Source organism: Eucyclogobius newberryi, unplaced genomic scaffold (assembly GCF_026437365.1).
Source record: "Eucyclogobius newberryi isolate DKJ021-1_F unplaced genomic scaffold, fEucNew1.0.hap1 SCAF_14, whole genome shotgun sequence".
NCBI classification, from domain to species: Eukaryota; Metazoa; Chordata; class Actinopteri; order Gobiiformes; family Gobiidae; genus Eucyclogobius; species Eucyclogobius newberryi.
In genome coordinates, this window is record NW_027315768.1 from 17,664,360 (window position 1) to 17,688,994 (window position 24,635).

General features: G+C 40.6%; 2 protein-coding genes across 6 annotated transcripts; both read left to right on the forward strand.

Moving 5' to 3' along the window:
- Positions 1 to 3,879: 3,879 nt before the first annotated feature.
- LOC140359604 (muscleblind-like protein 2a) lies at positions 3,880 to 11,498 on the forward strand. Of its 5 annotated transcripts, none has more exons than XM_072444615.1 (10): positions 3,880 to 4,114; positions 5,447 to 5,965; positions 6,833 to 6,997; positions 7,087 to 7,266; positions 7,345 to 7,596; positions 8,137 to 8,190; positions 8,479 to 8,635; positions 8,721 to 8,756; positions 9,182 to 9,276; positions 9,627 to 11,498. In XM_072444615.1, the coding sequence occupies exons 2-10, from the start codon at positions 5,792 to 5,794 to the stop codon at positions 9,639 to 9,641; spliced, it is 1,128 nt and encodes a 375-aa protein (XP_072300716.1). In that variant the 5' UTR covers positions 3,880 to 4,114; positions 5,447 to 5,791; the 3' UTR covers positions 9,642 to 11,498. The 5 variants fall into 5 exon arrangements, with proteins under 5 accessions (XP_072300716.1, XP_072300717.1, XP_072300719.1 ...); XM_072444616.1 differs by having other exon boundaries at positions 9,224 to 9,276; XM_072444618.1 differs by lacking the exon at positions 9,182 to 9,276.
- Positions 11,499 to 13,013: 1,515 nt separating this feature from the next.
- Positions 13,014 to 23,179, forward strand: LOC140359605 (ras-related protein Rap-2a). Its single transcript, XM_072444620.1, has 2 exons — positions 13,014 to 13,448; positions 22,460 to 23,179. The coding sequence occupies exons 1-2, from the start codon at positions 13,135 to 13,137 to the stop codon at positions 22,695 to 22,697; spliced, it is 552 nt and encodes a 183-aa protein (XP_072300721.1). The 5' UTR covers positions 13,014 to 13,134; the 3' UTR covers positions 22,698 to 23,179.
- The last annotated feature ends 1,456 nt before the right edge of the window (positions 23,180 to 24,635 follow it).

The window sequence follows — 24,635 nt, forward strand, 5'->3', positions numbered from 1 at the left end:
CGAGCGCACTATGAGACCATGCACGGTGTGTATGTTAATTAAGCATCGTCCAAGAACATGGCGTAATAATATATCATCGCCAAAGCACATGTATGTATGTAGAGAATACAAAGCAGCTGATTACAGTACATGTAGAAACAGTGGGTCGGTTTAACAGTACATTAACCATCTAATGAATTTACTATATGTTATCACACCTCTGTCTTTGAAAATGAGTGAATTTGTTTGATATAAAGGTGTATTGTCAGACGCCATTCTTTATGCAACCCTCTGCATTTAACCAGGCACAGACAAAGCAATGCCCACTATAGTTAAGAATTTCCAGACTGATTCTTCAATATATATTTATTCTTTTCCTAATTGTGAACAAGACCCAGGTCATTCTCAACTCTTTAAAAACATGGCCTCAGATGGGGATGTACGCTGGGCTTTTGTGGTGCAGAAGGGAAATGTGTCCCACCGGGGAAAAGCCCCAGGGAAAGACAAACGCGAGCTGATCTCTCGGCTGGAATGGAATAGTTAAATTGAACCAGTGGCACATATTATTTGTGCATTTTATCTTTACAGTTTTACATGTGTTCATCCACACAGAAAATTACAACACTGTATATAATGAGGACCCATATTTGTTCACACACGTTTTTCCCAGGGTCTTAATGGACAAGTACTGCCACGCTAGTGAAAACCTCTTTGCTTACTTTTATGTTTTCATTTGGTGCACTAAAGAAGACTGGTGTAGTTATTTCTCTATGTACATGTGTCAGAGTCGTGTGATGAAATGAAATGCCACATGGTTGTGTAATATTTAGTCAACAGTTTTACACGACCCAGATGAGTCCATTCTTCTTAAGGTAACAGAAATGCTTTGATTGACCAGGACTTACTATGCTTGCTGCTTTTATATTCATGACAATAAATGATCTTTGCTCAAGTCAATGTTGTTTCTAACATTCTTTTAATAGCATTATGTATTTTCAAGTAATGATAATATGTGTATATCCATAATATTATTACAATCTCCATAAATTACATAATGTATCACAGAGACCACTAATTGGTTTTAGAGAGTTGATTATTGAGTGGTAAAAATGGCACGTAACATACAGGCTAATGACACTAGTTTCAAACAACTTAATCAGTAAAGGTTAGTTTAGGCGTTATAATAATGATTCATTGTATAATTGTATAATTTAAGCAGTTTTAAATGTATGACTTGTAAGAGTATTAATTATAATATAAGAGTTTATAGTGGCAAAAAAATGGCATGGCAGAAACACATCTTATTCTGGTGCGTCGACTACTTCTATCTCAATATAAACGACTAATTCATCTCATTTAGATTCACTTTGGCATTCATCTTCCCACCATGTTCTTTCCCATTGACATCATAAAGTATTAAATCTCATCCTAAACCTGTTTCTGTGAGGATTATTTGCCTTTACAGGACACCGCCGGCTACCTCAGCACTTTGTCTATCGCATCCAGATGGTCCCTATCCTACATCATGTTTAACCACAGAAAATGTGCAACTTTATGGGCTTTTATAGTCAGCATAAAGTCAGTCCGCTCTCCTCTCTAACCTTATGATGGCACAGTCTTAAAGGATAAAAATATGTTCCTGAAAGTATACTCTGAATCTACCTTTAGTTCTTGATCAAAGCACATATTTAATATAGTGTAATATGAAAATAATACTATATAATGACTATAAAGTAAAAAATACATTAATATACATTTTTGGAGGATATTAATCACTAATCTTAGTAATCTGCTTGTACATTGCCATGACTGCCATGCACTGTTCTCCTGTCTGTTCAGATCGATGTGAAGTGAGCAGAAATAATACAAGACTGACATCTACCGGCCATATTGTGTACTTACACTTTATTTCTAAACAAAGTTAACATTAATGTATTTGGTTTTCACACTCATCATAATATATATTGAATGTCTTGGCAAATACTCGGCTAAATAGCAACTATTTTGGCTTTGACACGACAAATACAACTTGATTTGGGCAGGCACACAAGACATGTGCCCATAGGCTGTACATGTTTTTCAATTTTGCTTTGATGCACTCTGTAGCCTTATGTATTAAAATGTCTAAACAAAGAGCCACACAATTTTAAATCAACACATTAGCTCCATTTGAGTAAGTTTAACAAATAACACAATCCAGAATGAAACTGTAAAGTAAAATCAGCCTATGTGGTGGCAGCATGGGCCAAGGACAAAGCACGGTGCAGTGTTGTGCTGTGTTCTCAGAAGTGATGTGCAGTGACAGTGACATGTCCCACAATGGTCCCACCAAAGGGAACAATATGGTGACCTTTCTGTGTGCCACTGGATGCTGCAGCAGAGCCTGTTTATTTAAGGGCAGACAGGTTAGATGAGGCTCCACACAGAAGCCCAAGGTACAAAATGGATTGGTTAATTAGTCACTCACAGTCCAAGACGCATGTTTGAACAGATATAGGGAAATGAACAGTGGGCAATTGTGGATATGTTTAATGCTGACTATTTTCATAAGCCAGAACAATTGAATACCTAAACCTAGATTGATTGCATATTGCTTTTTTTTTTTACAAATAATTCCACATTTGGGATGAATAAAAGTAATTCTGATTCTGATGTGCAAACAATTTTCAAGGCCTAATCGCTTGAGGGAAATTAGGTATGATCTTAAAATGAAAGAACCATGTGCTTTTTAATGTGGATGTGAATCTGAAAAGGTTTATTGCCATTGTCATTAGTACAATTCGCAAACTCGTTTCGGCGTCAAGTTGCAAGAAAAACAATGAATACTAAAATAAGATAAGATAAGATAAGATAAGATAATCCTTTATTGTCCCACATGGGGAAATTTCATTGGTGCAACGCAGGTAGATACAGAGGCAGATACAGAAGAAAAGAACAGATCACATGCACAGGCATGTATAAATTAAGAATTTACTAATGAAATAAGGTTAAAAAAATACATTTGAAAAGTAACCTATTAGAACTTTTGCGCTGCTTTTGGGAGACATCCTTAATAACACATTTCCTACATGATTGTTGTTGTTGTTGTTGTTTTATGGCGGTTGGCATCCAAGTGTTGCATTACCGCCAGACTTTATTCCTCAGACTTTGTCGTAGTCCTCAGACTCTCCTAGTCCTCAAACTCTGTCGGAGTCCGTAAAAGTACTCCTTCCATTGCTTTTGGTGTTACGATTGTAATGTAGCCCTTGGATACCAGCTGCTGTAAAACACCAAAGAAGAAGCCGCAATAAAACATCAAAGAAGAAGAAGAAGAAGAAGAAGAAGAAGAAGAACAAGAACAAGAACAAGAACAAGAACAAGAAGAACTTATTACATCTTAAAACATTAACATTTTGGAAGATCTAAATATTTTTCAGATACTAGATCTATTCACACCAGTGTCCACCACATTGAAGGCTGTGGGAAACTGCACATGACTCTGTAAGTCTAAGGTAAGGTTCATATGAGGATCTACTTTGAATACTTACACCTAAATCTAAAATGTAAATAGTTAGGCAATGATGAGACAAACAGTTATTAGCCAAACAAATAATATATTTTGATATCTATGACTGTTAACCAGCAGCCATTTGTAAAATCTGGTGGTGTCTGTGCTGTTCCCTTGGTAACAGCAACCCTTTGCCCTTTTATCCTGCTCCCGGCTCATGTGGACTGTACCACTGTGAGACCAAAGGGGGGCCGCGTGGAAGAGCCTTCACACAGAGGTCTACTGGCACCACACTGTATCTGCTTCTCCGTTTGTATTATTCATGCTTGTTTATTAAAGCGCAAAACGTAACTTTATTTGCAGATATTGTGTTTATAGTGAGCGGTAGGAGCGCACGGAGTTCTGGGAGACCCCCGCGGGACATTGCATTCACTACAGTACTGTAAGCTGTCAAAAGCTTGTTGCTGAAATCGGTGTTGTGCATAAAAGTGACGATGAGAAAGATGAGGAAGTAGGCTACACGAAATCTTTCTAGTTTTATGGTCAAAGAGATAATTTCTCCAGTCTGCAGTGTCTCGTCCGGGCTGACGTAAACTTGGTAATTCGTGATTGTTGAGTCCTCCGCGGCCGTATATCCGTGATGATGAGGTAAGCAGGTGGACTTGCTAACACGGTGCTAATGCAGCTAATCTACGGTATGTCGCTTTTGACACACGCCGTTATTCCTCAGGCTATAGCTCCTGACATAAAGTGCACCATCTATAGCAATATTTCTGTGTTAACGTCGCCGCAGTCGCGTGTAGACGGATATGCGCGGTTAGCGTTAGCTTGCGACTACGTTGACTTTTTTTTAGACTTGGCAATTGGTCATAAAGGCTAGAAGTGAAATCCAGGCGGCTAATGCGTGGCACTGCTTTATTAACGGGTCCGTGTTGTTGGGGTGCTGCTTACATGCATATAACCTTGTTTATTACATGGCCTACGTCCTAATGACACAGTCTGCGAGCTAAACCCTGCATACATTGATACCTATGGAGTATTTTTGACTTAAAGTCGTCTATGGGCACTGCTAATTGTAAACTAAATCAACAAATTAACACATCACAAAAGAGTAAGGTAAGACAGACCGACTACTACACCAATACTACATCTAGGCCTACATCTGATATGTTGCCTGACTAAAACAGGAACTAAGGCTTGCCCATACTTAACCCCACATAATGACTTCTCACTCCTCTTCCTATTACTGCACAGACTGTATTGCACGGAACATGACTTCCTTCTCTTCCATTGGTTCTCTCCAGACTGGGTGGGACTTCCCAGAGGCCGGCTCCAGGCAGGAAGGGGGTGGCACAGCCTGACTGTTGTTTTTAGAAGAATCTTTGATGAGCAGATCTCAGCAAAGATAGTACTGTAATAGTTACTTAGTAAGTCTAAGTCCAAGCCTAAAAGCTACTTTATACTTTGAATGTAGAATCCTAAGTTTAGTTTAGTTTCAGAAGTTTCTTTCTTTCAACACAAAGAAAGAGAGGTAGGTTTTTCTCCTCCGCTTCCTGACTTGTGCCTGGAGGAATTTGCTCCAGAATGTTGTGGGAAACCACGTTGTAAGTGTGCTACAATAGGGATCTGTGTTACTGGCTCTGGTTTATTGAAATCTGTGTCATCTGAGCCGCTGTTTGTATAGAACCTATACATTGCTTCTCCCGCTAGACAGTGTTGTAACATGCAGATGTGTTTAGCTTACAAGCCAACCGTCTTTTTTGCCTAATCAGCAACTTCCTGAGTGTTTCGTACGGTCCGCCTGACTGCAAATAACACTTCCTCTTTCATTTATTTTTGGTTTGGTAAAAAGAACCCGCTCAAATTTTGCTTTGGCTCTTCTTACTTAGTACAATTTTTTGACACACATAATAATAGTTTAATACATTTTTACAAGTATTTAAAGTTAAGTATAATCATTTGTTATTTTTCCATTTTCAGATCATCAAGTGCCTTCGAGAAGAGGATAACCCTAACTTGAAGCGATAACTTCACAAACTACAAACCCAAGCGCCCTACCAATTGTATATTGAGAACCAAAGTTTTATGCCAGCACAGGATTGGCTTTTTTCTTTTTATATAACTAGAAGTGTGGACCATATCTTTTGTGGATTATTAACCTAAAAAGTTGTTTGGCAACAGTTTTCTCTGCCAATGGAAGACTCATCAAGTCATTTCAACAAAGATCTCTGTGCATAAGCAGATTTGGGTTTCAAAAGACATAGTGAAGCGCTGTAGCTCTCAATTGGCTGTTGATTTAATACACTAAATTCAAAGCTTTTGAATATGGCATTGAACATTTCTTCAATAAGAGACACGAAATGGCTGACTCTGGAAGTGTGTCGGCAGTTTCAGCGGGGAAATTGTTCACGTAGTGATGAGGAATGCAAATTTGCCCACCCACCGAAAAGCTGCCAGGTCGAGAATGGGAGAGTAATTGCCTGCTTTGACTCACTTAAGGTAACAGATGGCCTACTCCTGTTTGACATTGTGATTGTAAAAAAACTTCTTTTGCTGATGATGGCCGTACCATTTGGCCCTTGAATTATTTGCAGGGGCTTAATATGAATGGTGCACAGTGAAACATGTAAACATAAAGAACACAGTGTGTAGTTAAGTTATCTATTGACATTTATCCAATGACACTAAAATAAATCTGACATCCAATTGGATTACACCCTCCTCTATTTGCCCAGTAGCTCTGTGTGAGGCTTTAGTAGTCTTAATCCACTCACACATTCAACAGTGCAACACAATGCAGCTTTGCCCCCAGGGGGATTACGCCGGTGTTGAGTCATCGTCTTAGCTTCTCTACATAGACAGTTTGACAAAGCTTCCCTAAAAAGAGGACTTTCACTAAAACATTGTCCATTCTATGCTATTTATTATTATTTATAAGACATACAATTTGAAAAACACATTTAAAACGCTTCAAAGACAATATTTAGACTATTATGGGAGTGGGCAATATTTACAAAACTTCGATTGTGATTACTTTGATAACCTTTGGAGTCAGGAAATGGTTTGATTTTGTTATTATACGTTTTCTTTTTTGTTACCTTCACAGAAAGTTGTTGGTAAAGTTTGAACTGTTTTGGACTTCCCATTGCTCAGTATCTTTATTGACCATTCATGTTTTGATTTTTCCAACTGAAACGTCCCAGACCTATTTCCAATGCTAAATGAAATCTATTGAGAATGTAGTACATTTTGAAATAGTCAATATCGCCCATCATTGGCTCACTACACAGCAATAGTCACATGTTTCCCCTTACAAGAATAGAGTAGCGGTACATAAAAGCTAACTTCTGTATTCTCTGGGTGCAGGGTCGGTGTTCCAGGGAAAACTGCAAGTACCTTCATCCGCCCTCTCACCTAAAGACTCAGCTCGAGATTAATGGGCGTAACAATCTGATCCAGCAGAAGACGGCGGCGGCCATGCTCTCACATCAGATGCAGCTCATGATCCCCAGCTCTGGTCTGCAGCCACTGGTGAGCGCTTCACCACTTCAGCACCCGCAACTTTATTTCTGATGCATCCCAATCGCACTAACATGTTTCTCTGCATGTTTGTCTCTCAGGGACTGGCCTCAAATGCTGGTCTTGGATATGGCTCTTACATGAGCCCCCTGGCCCACAGCATGAACCTGCTTCATACAGACATGATGCCGAGCAACTCTGTTTGTATTCCAGGAAGTTCCCCTGTACCCAACTCCTCCTGTTCCTCCTCACAGAAGCTGCAGCGCAGCGACAAACTAGAGGTTTGCCTATCACTCATTATCTGGACATCATCAGTCCTTTTGACACATGCATTTTTCACATGTAAACATGTGATGCAGGTGTGCCGCGAGTTCCAGCGAGGGAACTGTGCAAGAGGAGAGACAGATTGCCGATTTGCTCACCCCAGCGACAGTCCTGTGATTGACACCAATGATAACACAGTAACTGTTTGCATGGACTACGTCAAGAGCCGCTGCTCCAGAGAGAAGTGCAAATATTTTCACCCGCCCGCACATTTGCTCGCTAAAATCAAGTCCAACCAACAAGTCACTCAAACTGCCATTGCAGCACAGACTGCTGCTGCAGCCATGGTAATGTTTTTCAGCTTCTTACATTTTATCTTATCTTTAAAATATGTTTTATTAAATACAAATAAATATATGGGTGCCATAATTAGTTAACATTCAGTTCCATTTTTGTGGATAATATTGTGCTTTGTCTTACAGATGTGTATGTTTGTGTGATTCTTTACAATTATCATTTTTAAAGTATACATTCTGATACATTTTTACCATATTTAAGACAGTGGTCATTACCATGACTATAATCTGCTCCAGTACTACTAATTAGCTGAGTTGATGGCTTTAAATGCACAATAATAGTGTAGTAATACCATAAGGCGTGAATATACAAACTAATGTACTAACAATAGATGGTAGTCAGTGTGGGCTTATTGTGTTATCTTGCATGCTTGTTGTGTTTTACGTGGTATATTATTTAGTTCTGTTTTTCCCCTCACCTGTCCACATGCTGTCTCCCATGATGCACCTCTGCTTGCTGTTACCTGTATGTTACATGCTTCAATCCCATTGGCCCACCGTCATCTTGTGCTCTCTGCCTGCTATTAAAAGACTCAGTCGACTGCCAAAGCACTGAAGCGACCCCTCGAAGCAACATTAGACCTGGTATATTGACCTTTTGCTTTGCATGTTCTCTATTATTGTTCTATAACAAGTTTTGTCATTGTGATTTACAGCTTCATCAAGCTAATACCTCAGTTTTAAACCGCTTGATTTTAAACTATTTTGGAATGGAAATTATTGCTTATGATGATTAATAGTGGTAGTAATTTCCAATATTTGTATGTCCTACATACTGTTATTGTCTAGGCTGCTTTATCACACAATCCTGGTACATTGCAGCAGAAGGAGTGCAGTGAAGTGCTTTTCATCACATTATTGTTGCTTTTCTAGGGATTTCCTAACGGCACCCTTCAGCCCATGACAAAGAGACAAGCTCTGGAAAAGAGCAGTTGGGCCAATTCCCTCTTCAACCCCAGTCTTTTGCATTACCAGCAGGCGCTGACCAATGCACAACTGCAGCAGCAATCTGCTTCTTTCTATCCCACAGGTAAAATAAAAGGCTTTCAAAGTTGCCTGCAGTCTCTAATGAATGCACTGATGCATACAATTTACTTCCCGTTTTCTTCTCTTAGGTTCATTCTTTTGCATGTCTCCTGCCACAAACATTGGTAAGCAGTGTTTTCACTAAAACAACTAAACTGTCTCTTCAATTTGAAAGTAGTTTAGTAACTTTTTAACTTGAGTTGATTAAAGTCTAAATTAGCTAAGATATTAGCTTCTTATAGTAATAGTCTTCTGAATTCCTTAAATCTTCTTGAGGCCTTGTATTTCAGATTGTTTTGTTTAGAGAATTCTTGGAGCCTCAAATGCTAAACACATTTCTAATGTTACATAGTTGCAGCCCTCTGTGTGCTTTCCTGCTGTCTCGCTTTGCTGTGTGAACTCATGCCATCTGCTGGTCTAACCCAATGATGGTTGGCTGCTAGTGTTGTTTGTATTTGCCTGGCCAGAACAAGGCAAAAACATGGCTTTGGTTACCATAACCCTCCACCTATTCCTTTTCATTGCTTTCATGATTCCTTTCCTGAACTAGTCCCCATGATGTACAGTACTGCGCCTGCTACTGTCTCTGCAGCAACTACTCCCGCAACCAGTGTCCCATACGCAGCAACAGCACCCGCCAATCAGGTTTGCTCTTTTTATAGCTTTTTCTTATAGACTCATAGAAGAAATGCTTTGTCTCTATATTCAGGGGAGTTGCCCTGTCAGCTCAGCATTTCCAGCCTGTCTTTTTGTCTATAGGCTTTGTATTTGAAGTAGATGTCCAGCACTTTTTAAAGTCTGCATTTAATTGTTTCACATACTCTGGTTCTAGTGGCATGCTTTGCTTTTTGTGTGGCTCATGCAAATCAACCAATCTTCTTTTAATGCAAAATGTCAGAAACACTGTAAAACATGGATTTCTTCCTTTGTGTCAAAATTAAGTTAAGATATAAGTAATTTTTTGTAATCACTATGTTTTGTTTTCCCCTGAACAGATCATCCTCAAATAACCGTTCGAAATGGATAAGAGTGCCATGTTGCCGCAATGGATGTAATGTAAATACAGCATCATTTCCACACAGCTGACCGCAAGCAGCATGACACTTTATCTTCAAGATCTTATTGTTAGTTTAGGTTAACATGACTGTAGTAAAGAAACCAACCCCCTTATACAACAATATTATAAAGAGTTAATAAAAGTAAAGTTTATGTCAAACCAAGATAAGCTTAAAACCAATAGATTCAAATAGATAGAACAAACAAATGTGTTGTTGAATGTAAGTTGTAAAGTAACTTTTTGTGTCTAACATTTTCACAAAGTTGATTCATAATTTAGTTTTAACCAAGCACTTCTTTTAAACTGAACTTCAATGCGAGAGTATACTTTGTCTGAACACCAAGTCCTTAAAATGTTAGTAAAGGAACAGAGCTCCCTCTTTTGGCGTGCCTTTGTACTGCAGATACAGAGAAAGTAAATCGATGTTTGGGTGGTGAGCTGCAGAAAGTCGGCAGTAGTAGATACATCTTTTTATTTTTGTGCACAGAATACTCACATCGTTATTAGACACAAGCAATGTGATTGTAAAGGAGTGTGGCGTTACTGCTGGCGATAAATACAGTGTGCACGTCTTAGTGGAGCAAACACTGGCCAGCAGCATTATTGTCTGAGTAGTACAAGTGCCTAAGAACTGTGCATATGTGGCATACTATTAATCCAACTGTACTTTGAGAGACGTGATGTGCAGTGCCATGTCATTGCATCAGTACTTGTGAATAGAGATAGTTCACTGTTTGTTTTAGTCAATTTTATTATGGCTGCTTTTTATTTATGTGCGTACTGTGTAATGTTCAGCATACAGTCAACCCTTGTTCTTAGTCAATGTCAATTTTATATATGTGTAAAACTGGATTTGTTGTCATTGAGAGAATGGACATTTTCCCATGTTAACATATTAATTAGAAGTCTGATTATCTTTAAAAAATTATACTCATTTGGTAAAATACATACATATATATAGGTTACACAGTTTTATTAAATATACTAACAGAATCTATGTACAGTAACCGAGACAATCCACAGAGAGTTTGTGCTTGTTCAAGTTAAACCTTGATGTAACACTTGACTACCTTGCCTACCTGAACTTTCAACACTAGATACTATATGTTGAATGTAATTTATTAAGGTTAGGTCTGCTTAAAGAGCCTGAAAGGTTCTTGTAAAGTGTAATTTGTTCAAAAAGCTTTCTTTGCCATGTGGAGTGACTTAAAAGACAGATGATTGAGAAAAAAAAGGGTTTTGTTACTGTTACTGACAGAAAACAAGTCTATTTTATTGGTGTCTTTGCTTCTGCAGTTTTGTTGATCAGTTAAACTGTTATCTTATTGTTGTTTTTAGGTTAGATTATTCACTTTGTCAATGTTCAAATACTAGCCTAAAGTTCATGTTTTGTGGTATGGTATGATTCCCAAAACGTTTCCTCTCTCTTGTGCAGTAGCAGGGCAAAGGACTGTCTAGTTTCACCAACAATAATTGTGAATAAAATAAGGTCAGAATTGATATTTCACTTTTATGTTAAGGTCAAAATCGACTCTTGTGAATGCTTCAGCAACTGAATATCAAATGTTGATTTGACGTTGTACTAGTCCATTCCAAAAGCATTGGATTCTCTTGCACTCAAAGGTTACTGGAGATGTTGAAGAGGGCGAGGAGAAAGAATGTTGGATTTGCCTGATTGATGGAAGCATTTCTCTTAAGCACTTTCTAAAGAATGCTTTTGTGATGTTTGCCTTACATTTCCCACCTGTTGCTATATTTGCATTTTTCAATTATTTTGAATGTCTGAAAAAAATAAATTCATTTCACAAAATAGTCTTTTGACTCTTTATTATGATGACTTGTTCTTGGATGGAACAAGAAACAATTCATACAAGACAAGACGAGATTTCGACGATAATTTATAATGAATAGCCTAAATGGTTTATTTTGTATAGATTACTGTCGCCAGGAGGCCCACCATTACCATGTGTTTTGGGACTGCCCTACTGCTCAGAAAGATTTCACTGAGATCAATAAAGAGCTGCAGACTGTTGACATCACCTTCCCACTCCATCTCAGATCTCTGTATTTGGGCTTCTAAACTCCTGCCATGGACACAAGCAGTGGATATCTTTAGTGCATCCTCTTGGCTGCAGGGAAGAAGGCCCTCACAAAATATGGATGACAAAATGTACTGACGATTAAGAACAGACTGAAGAATTGATACAGTTACATTCAGACTCAATTTTAAAATGGACAAATCGAAAGACTAATCGGGACAGATATGCCGGAGTCACGTATAGAACTATGTCAATTGTATGAGCCCTTAAATAACCCATTTTGTTAATCCAAATGTATACCCATGGTAATCCCCCTGGATCAGCTTTAACAGGTTTGGGGTCATTTCATTTGTTGAGATTTTGTGGTACAACATCTTGTCACATCCTTGGATTATGAACATCAAGAACATCAAGCCTGACGGTGCTGTTTGTCCTAGTCTGTTTTATTTAGAGAAACATAACTTACACTATGAAGGATAGAATAAAACAACCGGTAAAACTAACTGTAAGTTGTACATAAACTTACAAATGCCCAAGAGTTTGGCAACCAAATTGGCAACGTTACCATAGCAACAGCATCCGGCGCATATTCGTGCGCAACACAGCGCGATGGATCGCTGTGATTGGACGACAGCTCTTTGGGTGTCACTGGGGCAACCAAATGATGGGAATTTTAACACATGAGCGGAAACGGTGAATTTGACTGGCTGCGGGAGAGCGCCTTCCATTCAAGCCCAGGCGAGTCTGGACCAGGGCGGAAGCGGCGATTGGGCTGACGACAGGAGCGTCCGCGCTTTGTGGCTACGGGAGCCGAGTGGGGACCGGCTTGGTTTCGCAGTATCGCGTCTCTCCGCCCGAGACTATGGCGACGTGGATCGTACCGGAGCGCGGGGCAGACGCAGAGCCGCGGCGGAGGTGGTGATGGAGAGACAAAGAGGCGCAAGTCCCCCGCTCACGTGCGCTTCTTCTGGTTCGCTTCGGAGCCGTTTTTCCGCGGCGGCCTTCAGCTCCACGTCGCGCGCGTAGCCTCCTCCAGCGGCACATCCCCCGCGTCTGTCCCTCCATGGAGCAAGTTTGTTTCTCCCCCGTGTGCACATAGACACAGAGGGCCGAGCTAAGCAGATGAGAGCCGGCGCGGTCCTCCACGGTGCACGGTTCGGGACGGTCCTGCTGTCGTGTCGCTGTCAGCGCGTGGCCTGCGCGGGGGTTAGTTCTACAATGAAATCCATCTTGGGGCAGCGACTCTTTGTGCTCTGCCATTGATGAGCGGCGGCGGCGAGCGACACTGTTATCCACGCGCGGCGGGTGAAAATGGGATGCGAGCGGTGAATGTGAGACGAGCATTTAGGGTTTCTTCCAATGACGCGTGGAGATTGATGAACCCGCACGACGTTTCTTTGAGCCACAATGCGCGAGTATAAAGTGGTGGTCCTGGGCAGTGGCGGGGTCGGGAAATCCGCCCTCACGGTGCAGTTTGTCACCGGGACGTTCATTGAGAAGTACGACCCCACTATTGAGGATTTTTACCGCAAGGAGATCGAGGTGGACTCGTCTCCCTCGGTGCTGGAGATCCTGGACACCGCCGGCACCGAGCAGTTCGCCTCCATGCGGGACCTGTACATCAAGAACGGACAGGGCTTCATACTGGTCTACAGCCTGGTCAACCAGCAGAGCTTTCAGGACATAAAGCCAATGCGAGACCAGATCATCAGAGTCAAAAGGTTAGTTCAACATACAGCCATTCATCCAGACAACAGATTTCCACACACAGGCTGTCCCCTGGGGCCCTGCAGTCTGAGGGCCAGCCTTGGTCTGAGCCAACCCTCAGTGGAGAGACTGTGCATCTTTAGTGCAGAATAACATTCAGTTGTAGTCTGCTGTGTCCTTTTGTCTAGCAAAGCACTTATTGTGACTGTACCATGCTGTTATTTTCAATGTCACTGCAGTGGCAAATGCAAACCTCACACAGACCAATATGGGACTTCTCTAAAAAGTGTACCACATCCCACCAACGTACAGCCACCAACATCTGCTGTCTGTCAAGCCGTCCTTCTGTCCTGCTGAATGCTGCAATCGGGGTGAAACAGTCCGGGGACACCCAGGGCCAGTGCTCGAGTGCTCTGCAGAGGCATAGCTCAGTGCATCAGTGCATCACAGAGGGGAGCACACGAGCGTGAGACCAGCCTCTGCATGAGGGGCCATGTTTTAATTAACACACTGGTACAATCCAGTAGATTGAAAGAGATGAGTCTGTCTGCAGTTAGCCGGACACATGAGGTCACTTGATCGGATTGATACATGGCAGAGGTTAGCTAAGGCTCTCCTGCGTCATGTGTCGACCAATCAAATGGGCGCTCACACAGAACAGAATTTGAGTTTTGTAAATGTGTGTATGAAAGAATGGGGTCAACATCAACATGTTTCCCCATCTGGGCTGAGAGCCTGCTTATATAGGATGTAAAATCCTCATGGCTCCCACAGCAGACTGCTATTGTCACCCATGCAATCTAAATAACTATTACTCTGTTTTCCTTCTCCTTTCTAAAATATTCCCCCAAAAAGTAAAACTAAGGAACTTTGAGGCCAGGTACAAACTTGTTACTGGAGAACTGCTGCATGAGTAATGATCTTTGAGCTGCAGCACAGTATTTAAGCCAAACTGATGCAGTGAGTGGCTTCTCGTTTCTGAAACAACTATGTGGAAAGACACGTGTTTGAGAAGGAGAAAACATCTAAGAAGAAGCAGATACTAATGTACTCCAGATCTGAACCCCAGTGAGAGTGTTTGGGACGAGGTGGAGACGGCTTTGTGCAGTGGTCACTCTCTCACATCATCAATACAAGATCAACTGGTGAAAAATGAGGCAAAACTGGGTGGAAATAAATGTATTATTGAAACTAAGCCAGAGAAAATGTGTGCGGTGTGCAAACCTCAAGAAGGTCTGAAACGGAATATTAGAGCTTGTGAAAGTTTTTTTCTATCTGAAAACTATTTTTTGGATGGGTAATGCATAATGCTATTCATAAATAGTACAAACAAGTAAAAATGACAGACTATGACTACCAGCCACAGCGACTCAAGTACCCGTACTTACATTTCACTCACGCGCTGCCCTTGAAATACTTCACTGACTAACTGTATTTCGAACAGTTAAGTCAAGTGTGACTCATTTATGACGATGTCGATTAGACCATATCTCTTATGTTTGTATCAATGTGACACACCCCTAAGTTTATCATAAAAACACGATTCAGTTCACCTTTGATTTGTGCTTTTGATAAAAGTCTAAATTATACCATGTTAATTTATCTAGATGCAGATGACTTTCAGGATATGTTTGGGTAGCAACACAACAGACGCACAGAGATATGGCTAGTGCCATTCTAGGCTCCAACCAGCAACCACACAACCATTCATTGTTCAGGTGCGCTTTGCCTATCATGCATTTTTTAGGGTGATGGGCGACACTGGAGGAAACCCACCCAGATAAGGGAGAGGGAACGCCACTCCAAAGGCCACTCGGCCTGTGTTACCTTTTGTACTAGGAACTTCTGTTGTCAAGGCAGATTTCCATTACCGGTGTATTGTATATATATTTTTGTCATTCAGTGTTGACCTGTCATGAGCATATCCTTGTGGTTGGGTCAAAGAGGCTGCTGCTCTCTTTAAACCCTGTCACTCTCCATCACAAAGTGCAGTGAGTGGCAGAGGCAGGCTTCTGATGCATGATTGCCCCCATGTCCACTCTTGTCCAATGGGGACCTCATAACCCACATGTTTCAACGGGTCTGCTGCTAACTGCTGACATCATACTGTGTTCTATGGCTAAAGGCAGTATTAAGTATTAATGTGAAATGTGTAAGAGGATTCTTAGGCATTATAGGCATGGAACAGAAGGTTTTACATTTAGTACAAGTATGAAACGAATCACGTAATTATTTAAAATATGTGTAATGCATTCAAAACTTGACTTATTAGAAGGCTAAAACAGAAATCATGTATTGTACATGGCAAAAATGGTCTTACGAAACTCAAAGCAAAGAGGGACAAATAAAGAGTACGTTCACACCTGGTTTGGCTCTGGTTTGAGCCCTGTTTAGTCCAGTCTAGACTTGGGGTTGGTCCTGGTTTAATCATGGTCTAATCCAAGTTTGATCCCAGTTTTGTTACAATTTTGAACACATTCTATCTATACTTACTATACTAAAGACTTACTACTACTCGTTCCCTGAATAGTTACAGTATATAATAAAATACATTTTGTAAGCTTATCTTCGAAATAAAACGTTCAACTTTCAGAATCTGATCATTCACTCACTCATTTGAATCTTGGCCATGTTCTCTTATCTTCACTAGCTTCGACCATAAAGGACGTCTGAATCCCAGTGTCCACAGTTGAGTCTCGTACCGTGTGCGTCGTGCTGCTGGTTCTCGCTTTAGCCGACTGCCTCTGAAGGAAAATGTGTATCTCCAGGGACCCCGGATGTTTCTCAATGATAGGCAGTTGTGCTTTCAGGGCACTTTCTTCAAAACACAGCGAATAATATGCATTTTTCAAACCAAGTGTATTACTTAAACTCAGCCAAGATGTTATTGTTCTCATATTATTATGGCACAACTCTTTAGGGTCTCTCTGTAATTAGCTTCTGATGTATATTTACTATGGTTTTGAAGAAGTCGTTGATGTTGCAGAATACAAAGTCTCTATTATGCTGCACTCGACATTAAGTTACTGCATGTTTTATTTGTACTGCCATTATCGTATTAGTTTCTAATAGACAACACAGAATAATAGGGCGGAAACTACTAACTGGATTTATCGCAACTAATTTAGTCTTTGAATGTTCATTATCGTGACTATAATACTCCAAAAAGTGTTTTATGATTCCGTCAAAATTATATAAGTACATCAAAATGACACGGGGAACGTGTAAGTATATTGTTTTTGATTTAAAACAAAAATACTTATTAGTCAAGTCAATTTGCAAACCAATCAAAAGTTGCAGCAGCTCCATGGAGAAAAGAAGGTTTCCGACCCTCCAACTGTAAACTTACATTGTAAAGCATCAGTTTAGAGAGTGTGTGGAAGTCTGGGACCTTCAGAGGAGAAGTCATACTATTGGCCTTCCTAGTACAGACTAAGAGAACGTCACTGCATGCCAAAACCCAAATGGCTCCTAAGGAAAAACCTGAGAAAGCAACCAACAGTGTACTATACAATACTATCAGTGGAGCCAACGTCTTCATCTCGTAGATACTCTGTTCATCAGACCTTACAAACCAGTATTTGCCCCCATGTCTATAATATTTGTTCTGGTTACACACTAAACAGTATAGTATTTTAAACATTTGTCTTGTCTTTCTCTTTTTCCTTGCTCTCTACTTGCATTTATTGAAAGAAGGGTTTTTTTTCCACATTGATGATGGGCAGATCTCCTAAATGGCTGTCTTGTGTCAGAGTCCTATAAGCGGAGTTGTCATGCATTATATATAAGTGTGTCTGGGAGAGCTGGGATTGATGTGCAATGCTTCAGGACCACCAGTCTCATGGACTCTCCCATAGTCTTTTGTGTTTTAGACTAGAACAGCATTGCTCACTTGCATCAGATATTTTTTTAATCTGTTACCTCCGGCATCTTTAGTTTGTATTCAGCCCTCATCTTGAGTGCATTGTGTTCCTCTGGACTTCCAGGCCAGACGCTCATTAGTCTTTACATGGTGGAATTAAGGTTAATGTACAGTTTATTGTAGGGAAATGTGTATTCTGCATTGGTCCCCAGCGGCATTGAAGGATGGGTCAAATCTCCAGATCTTGAGCTGGTCAAGACTTATGCTGGAGGTTTTGCATGTTTTGAGTGGGGAAACGTGAGGGCCCAGAGGAAACGGGGATAAACATGCAATCTTCCCACAGATACGCTGCGAGGCGAGAGTGCAAGCACCTCAGCTTCTGTGCTGCCATGTGCACCTCCGCTGGTCATAGGCATTATAACTCAGCTTTTATTGTTTTTTTTTTAACTTTTACTCTTACTTAAATTATACAGTTTCACAGCAAACTAAAATAAAACTTTAAATGTTAAACAAAACAAAATAAATATTAATACAGCATAACCCAAAAAAACAAAAACCGCAACCTTAAAAATTGCCTTGGTATAATGCTGATTATGTGCTGTCCAGAAAGTTCTTGTAGGTGATCCATTTGTGCCATTTTTCACTGAATGTATCTTCTGTTAATCGAAGAGTGATGGTCATTTCAGTAGTAGAAGTACTATATTGAGCATGTTTAATAGCACTCAAGCATCAGTTTGTAGCATGTTATGTTACCACAACTCTCCATGTGACTTGACAGGAGACCACAACTACCGCCTGCATAAAAAACACTCTCCAAAAATGGCACCATTGGCCCCTAAATGAACATTGTGGCTTCTTTTAAAAGGCATACAGTGCTATTTTCATGAGTACAATATAACTGTTTTTTTCCAGTAAAGGTTGAAAAGAAATGTAAGGTTTAAATTGAAGATCTTTACTGTATCCTGACTGGCCCGATGCCATTTCTCTGTATCAGAGGCAGCCCATCTTCTCTGACAATGGCACACTGGGCTGCATGAGTTTACGTACTGTCAGTTCTATTTAAAGTAATCAAAGGTATGTTTAGATCCTCGTGGGGAATTCATCCCCATCTGACCCATCTTAGTCAGGCGTAGGACTACCTTAGTTGTCTTGTAGCTTAGATTGTTTCATGTTCTCTTCTTTGTCGGATTATTTTTCTTCATGTCTTTGTTGCTGCTAGAATAAATGCTGATGCAGGAGCTTTGTCATACCAAACATCATGACAATTAACATTATCACCATGTAAATGTCTTATGCTATAAGATAAGAGCATAAGATTTGCTTTAGAATTTAGTAACCCTCTTAAGGTTCATGTTCATCCTGGTAGCCACTTCCAGGTGCTGAGCTAATCTTGGCTGGCTAAGACTAAAGTTGACTTGTATTATATATTCATGAGGAGATCAAGGTTGTCACTATTCTCAGTGACGTAAAGCTCATTTAACACTGGCCCTGACCCTGGGACATACTCACCCCTCCTTCACCTGTTACCATGGTAATTTGGACATTTCTTTTGTTCTGCATAATGAATGACCATCTATATTTTATAGAGCGAGGGCTGAGCTGAAAAATCCTGTTGATGTTAATAAGATAAGATAATTATCAGAAATTACAGTGTTGCAACACAAAGTAGGTGCAGAAGTAAATAATAAAGAATAGATAACTTGTAAAAATCTTTAAAACATAGTATGATAGTAAAGAACATGATAGATTGAGTATATGATTGATAGAGTGAGTGACATGAAAACTGGCTTTAAACAAAGATAAAAAGAGATTTAACTGAAGACAATAAAGACATCAGTGACTCTTTGTCTCACCTCAGTGTGCCGTCCTCAGATCCCCTGCTTCCTCTGAGAGCCGGATGTATTTTAGCCTCCGCATTGTCACATGGACACATTTTTTTTTCCATTCTGGCCCTCTACCCACAGCGAGCGGTCTGCAATTTTCAACCTTTAAAGTAGATGTTTCTGAAATTGCCCTCCTCAATGGGTTATAAATAGCTACGCTGCAGCGAAAACCATACCTTTCAAAGAAAATATGTTTTATTGCAAAATGTTCTTGAAGAGAGTTCAAGGGTAATATATGTTTAGCTTTAGTAACTTTTAAGTAGAGTACGGTAGTAACAAATCAAATATTCATGTCTGTTTGATTGTATGTTAGGACAATGATCCAATTACGCTGCATAAAGGTTGTGTAACTACAGTTTACTGTAAACCAGCCACTTGCTGTCTTTTACACGTTTACTCCATTATTTATTTATTTTAAACTGTATAAATGTCTTTGACTTCCACATAAATGATACAAAACAACAAATGCAAACAGCAGTCCCTAGTTGTTTTCGAAAGCAGAGGATTTCCTGCTTGACAAGTGGGACCCACTTACCTCACAATGACTTGCATTTGTATCATGCTTTATCAGCTCGACAATCCTCAAAGTGCTACACTTTGGTCTTTACTCATTCACTCCATACTCCGCTGCACCTCAGCTGCCTGGAGGGCGACTGACAATGTGACACCACCAATCTGCGTCATATCTGGCCATCACTAACCTCTCATGCAGAGGCAGAGTTGGAATTGAACCTCTGACCTATGGGTTTCTGGGTGAACACTCTAGCCATTGAGGAGAGCTGGGAGAAGTATATCGAAAAATGTATAATTTAATGGTTGTTGTTTTGGAGATATAGTTAGGCCCGAGCGCCACAAGCTGGCGAGAGGCCTATTAATCTTGTAAGGCCGTGCGAAGCACGGCTGCGAAAGTGCGCACGTAGTGCGCACGAAATCGAGCGCGAAGCGCTCGCCCACTTCCAAACACTCACTAACGCACTCCTTCACTCATGCACGCCCCGTGCATACTAATTAGTAGTAGGAAAATGGAACATTACCGTTGTAAACGGGCGAAGCCCGTGCAAAAGTGCGCACTAAACGAGCACTTTACATTGAGATGACGACCGCGAAGCGGTCGTCATCCCCATATAAAGCACTCATTTGCGCTAAGTAGCTCACGAATACGTTCCCCATCTCTTGCATGTTCCGTGCATATAAGCATGTAATGCAAAAATTGAACATTATTACTGTATAGAGGGCCAAAAACACAAAGTGGGCGGAGCCCACTCAAAATTAACGAAAGTACCCGTCAGTGACCAGGGACCCACACCATGAGGTAGGAAAGCGCGAGCGCTTTCCGAAAATGTATAGTTTATGATATTTGAAAAATGGGAAACATTGTTTTCGCATCGGAATATTATTCTTTCTTTCTTCTTCTTCTTCTCGGGACCAACCCCCCTATTTTTCACCCAGTGAACATTGACGAAAAGTCACAAAAATGTTCACACCTCTAAAAATCGTGCCTCTCTACATTCTGGCTATTTCCCTTTTCTAAAATAGCGCCCCCAAATGTACCAAAAATGCATTGAGAGATGGGAAATGACCCAAAAAAAATCTGATCGTAGAATCATGAAATTTGGCGCAGAGGTAGATGGTGACAAGAGAAGTAAAAAATATTATTACGGCAACGCCGTCCGCCCAACCAAATGTCGGCCATATTGCTTCAAAAATGGCTAAACATGACTTCGTAGTTTTTCCAAACGTCGTACTTTTACGAACTCCTCCCAGGGCGTTAGCCCTAAAAAGCTGAAATTTGGTAAAAATGCTACTGAGGAGTGGGACATCAAAAGTTATCCAAATTACATTGATACCTGTCACGGTCTCTGTGCGGCGAAGCCGCAAACTGTAGCTAGAATTTCAGAAATCTCCCATATTTAAAATTTCTGCCGTTTGCGCGGATAAAGTCCGAATTGCGTCAAATTAGAATCAGTTGTTAAACTCTTTGCCCTAAACCTACTTGAAGTGAAATAAATTCATTTGGCGCCACAGCGCCCCCTACAGATTTTATATGGAGGTTAAATGTTTAGTTTTGCGAAATTATATGAAATTTGACACACAACTCAATTTTAGCATCCCCATCAAAAAAGTCAATGAGACCCATGTCATAATTGTTATGGCGTTGCCGTAACGATGACCGAAACCTTTCATGTTATTCCAATGGGGAAATCGCCAGAACATGTTTACACTTTAGACTTTCACAAACTCCTCCCAGGGCGTCAGCCCTATTAACCTGAAATTTGGTGAGACTCATCTTCAGGACCATCAAAAGTTATCCACATTTTCATTCAAAGAGTCACGGTGTCTGTGCGGCAAAGCCGCACATTTTGCCAAGAATTCAAAATAAAATAGCTTTTTGATGGTAAAACAAAGGGGAGAAGATGTGACAGCGTCACAGATTCAGCAGTAGGCGTAATAAAAGGACAATTGGGGCGCGTTAGCGCCCCCTCCTCTTGCGGTGTGGCGGCGGTGTGGCGGCGGCGTGGCGGCGGCGTGGCGAGGGCCGATCATTGCCGCTTGCGGCTATATTTTTTATATTATTCTTATTATGTAATGTCCCAAACAAAGGCATTATGGTCCATGTTTTTTGTACCCATAGGCTTTATTGACAGGAAAGTAGTGTGAAATTGGGGGATGAGAGAGAAGAGAGGACATGCCGTAAATAGTCGAAGTCGGGAATCAAACTCACGACTCTGTCTCTCACGACGCTAACCCTAACCCGGCTGCACCTGGAGCCCAGCATATGTGCTGTGCCTTAACCACTCGACCTCCGGGCAGCACAGTCCATGCATGTTTTGTGTGATACTTGATCCACAACAAAGATATTTACAAGCACATTTTAGCACAATCCTTTTGCTTTGTTAAACATTGTTATTGAGACAATGCAAAAAAGTATTGAGGGATTCATTTCTGTCAATATCAGCCACCGCTACCACTGAGCTAACCACTGAGCTAACCACTGAGCTAACCACTGAGCTAACCACTGAGCTAACCACTGAGCTAACCACTGAGCTAACCACTGAGCTAACCTGGCTCACACTATTGAATTGTTTTGGTCCGTCCCTTTAAGTTCTGCTCAAACCGAAATTCTGCGCTGTGATTGGTCCGCCACCAGAAGCGTCTCAAACCCAACGATGGGATCTCACAAATATCACAAAGAATTCATCCGTTCCCACTGAGCCATTGTCACCGAAACCCAAAAACGTACATTATTTGACACCTGAAAATGTCTTTTGTGTGTTTGCAGGTATGAGAAAGTCCCTGTGATCCTCGTGGGGAACAAGGTGGACCTGGAGAGTGAGCGCGAGGTGTCTTCGAGCGAGGGCCAGGCGCTCGCTGAGGAGTGGGGCTGCCCGTTCATGGAAACCTCAGCCAAAAGCAAAACCATGGTCGATGAACTATTCGCCGAAATCGTCCGGCAAATGGACTACGCTGCGCAGCCGGACAAGGACGACCCCTGCTGCTCCTCCTGTAATATACAATAGCCTCTGGGCTTTTGGACAGTGGGCTGCAAAAAGGAACTGACCGGGACTTGCAGCAGCAGCAGCAGCAGCAGCAGCAGCAGCAGTAGAGGAATATATTTGCAATTAGACATGCACACACAGATGCCAATTACAAGGAGGACGAATTCACAGTTGAACGCAATGGATTTTGGGTCTACGGAGCGTAAAATCCAAAGTGACACAATGATTAATGGCGTGAGCAGGGGACACATTTTGAATGAGAAATGCCACAAAAGAAGTCTATAGGAACATGCCCTGCCTTATGTTCTGTTTGTTGCCATTTTCAGAGGGGAGATTTTAAGTCATCAACACACTCACCATTACCATTCTGTGTCTTCTTCTCTCTGCAGTGGTTAATGGGGTTTTCCAAAGTACCTCGTCCATCACGTCAGGCATTCAGTCGTAGAATATTAAGCCAAAAAAGGACAATTTTAATGAGCTTCCCTTAATTTTGAAGTGTGATGTTTTACCCTAGGTTGAAGGTACAGGCACACGTTAATAAATTGGAACATTATAGAAAAAATATAATTTCAGTATTTCATAGGAACAATTCTGTAAAATACAAATTAATGATTTAATTATAACAGAGTGAAAGAAAGAGTTCATATTTGTAGTCTAATCTTGACATCTTTTGGTCAATATGATTTACAACGCGTACGGAATGTTCACTCTGTTTGTATTAAATCTGTTTATTATATTTTTCAGAATACTATAATATAATATAATTTATTAATATGCGCTTGACCTTTATTTTTCTACGCTTATCGGTCCAAACTCCAGGAAAAAAAGGAATTTGTTTTTTGATGTTTTTTGGCGCATGTCGTGCAACGTTTGTTTTGGAAGACAGACAGCAGATTGTTGACTAGAATCTACTTCATTCAGATGGTACAAATCCATCGTCCATGTTTGAATCTCTTACCAAGCATTACCCTGTTCTTATCGAGGAATGGGAAACTACACGTGAAGATGCCAACATTTGTCACACATTTACATAATCTTTTTTATTTTAATCCATCAAAACACAGGCACATGTCAATAAATTAGCTGATTGCAGAATAGCTCATTTGTTATGGTTGTGTGTATGAGGTAAACCCATTATTTTGAAGTAATTTAGCAAGTAAAATACCAAGGAGTGTTTTTTTTCTAATAGCCTTTAACACAAGTATAGTAATGCCAACTTTCTATACATAAAGTTTCAGTTAATACATAAAATGGTTGAATAAAAGCTTGAAATGTTTAACTTTTTTAACTATGAAAACAGCAAGAAATCGTTCAACTTTTATCAACTTTATCGACTTGTGCCTCTGAATGGAGCAGCTCTTGCCATAGCCGTCCTTTTATGTGCCCAGAGTATTTTAGCGACAAATACTAGAAATGACAACAGCATTGAGCAAAGAAGAATATAAAGTGGTGTAAATGTTTTGTACTGCAAAGTGCCAGCTCCTGTGGAAGACTCTGAGTGGACTGCGGTGACGGTCGACTGTTTGCATGGCTAAACTCCAAAAGGACTCGTGTGGTTTGAGACGATTCTGAGCTGAGGGAAAGTGCAAAACTAACACATGCATTTGGATCTGGACACTGTCGACTTTATATGTTGCCCCTGGATACCAACTCGTCTCCCGGGTGACCATATTCATTGTTGATTTTCTATTTTTTTAATGCGACCATTTATTTTTTCTCTGGATGGCGACACTGTTACATTTGACACTGAAAACAATAAAAGTGCGTTCAACACCGGACTCTCGCTTGGTCACTGACACGTTGGTGCAAACAAAAACAATATTGTTGACCAGTCAGCTGAGTAAACAAGTGGGAGGTGGAAAAGTGATTCAAAATACATGGGAAAAATACATCTGTCATTTTGTTTGACGAATGTATTTTTATGGGGAGAAGTTGAGATTTTTCAGCCCTTTGCTGGGA

Coding starts and splice junctions, on each gene's coding strand:
- LOC140359605 (XM_072444620.1), top strand. CDS start 13,135: ATGCGCGAGTATAAAGTGGTGGTCCTGGGCAGTGGCGGGGTCGGGAAA. Junction 13,449..22,459: donor CAGATCATCAGAGTCAAAAG/GTTAGTTCAACA, acceptor GTGTGTTTGCAG/GTATGAGAAAGTCCCTGTGA.
- LOC140359604 (XM_072444615.1), top strand. CDS start 5,792: ATGGCATTGAACATTTCTTCAATAAGAGACACGAAATGGCTGACTCTG. Junction 5,966..6,832: donor CCTGCTTTGACTCACTTAAG/GTAACAGATGGC, acceptor CTCTGGGTGCAG/GGTCGGTGTTCCAGGGAAAA. Junction 6,998..7,086: donor GCTCTGGTCTGCAGCCACTG/GTGAGCGCTTCA, acceptor TTTGTCTCTCAG/GGACTGGCCTCAAATGCTGG.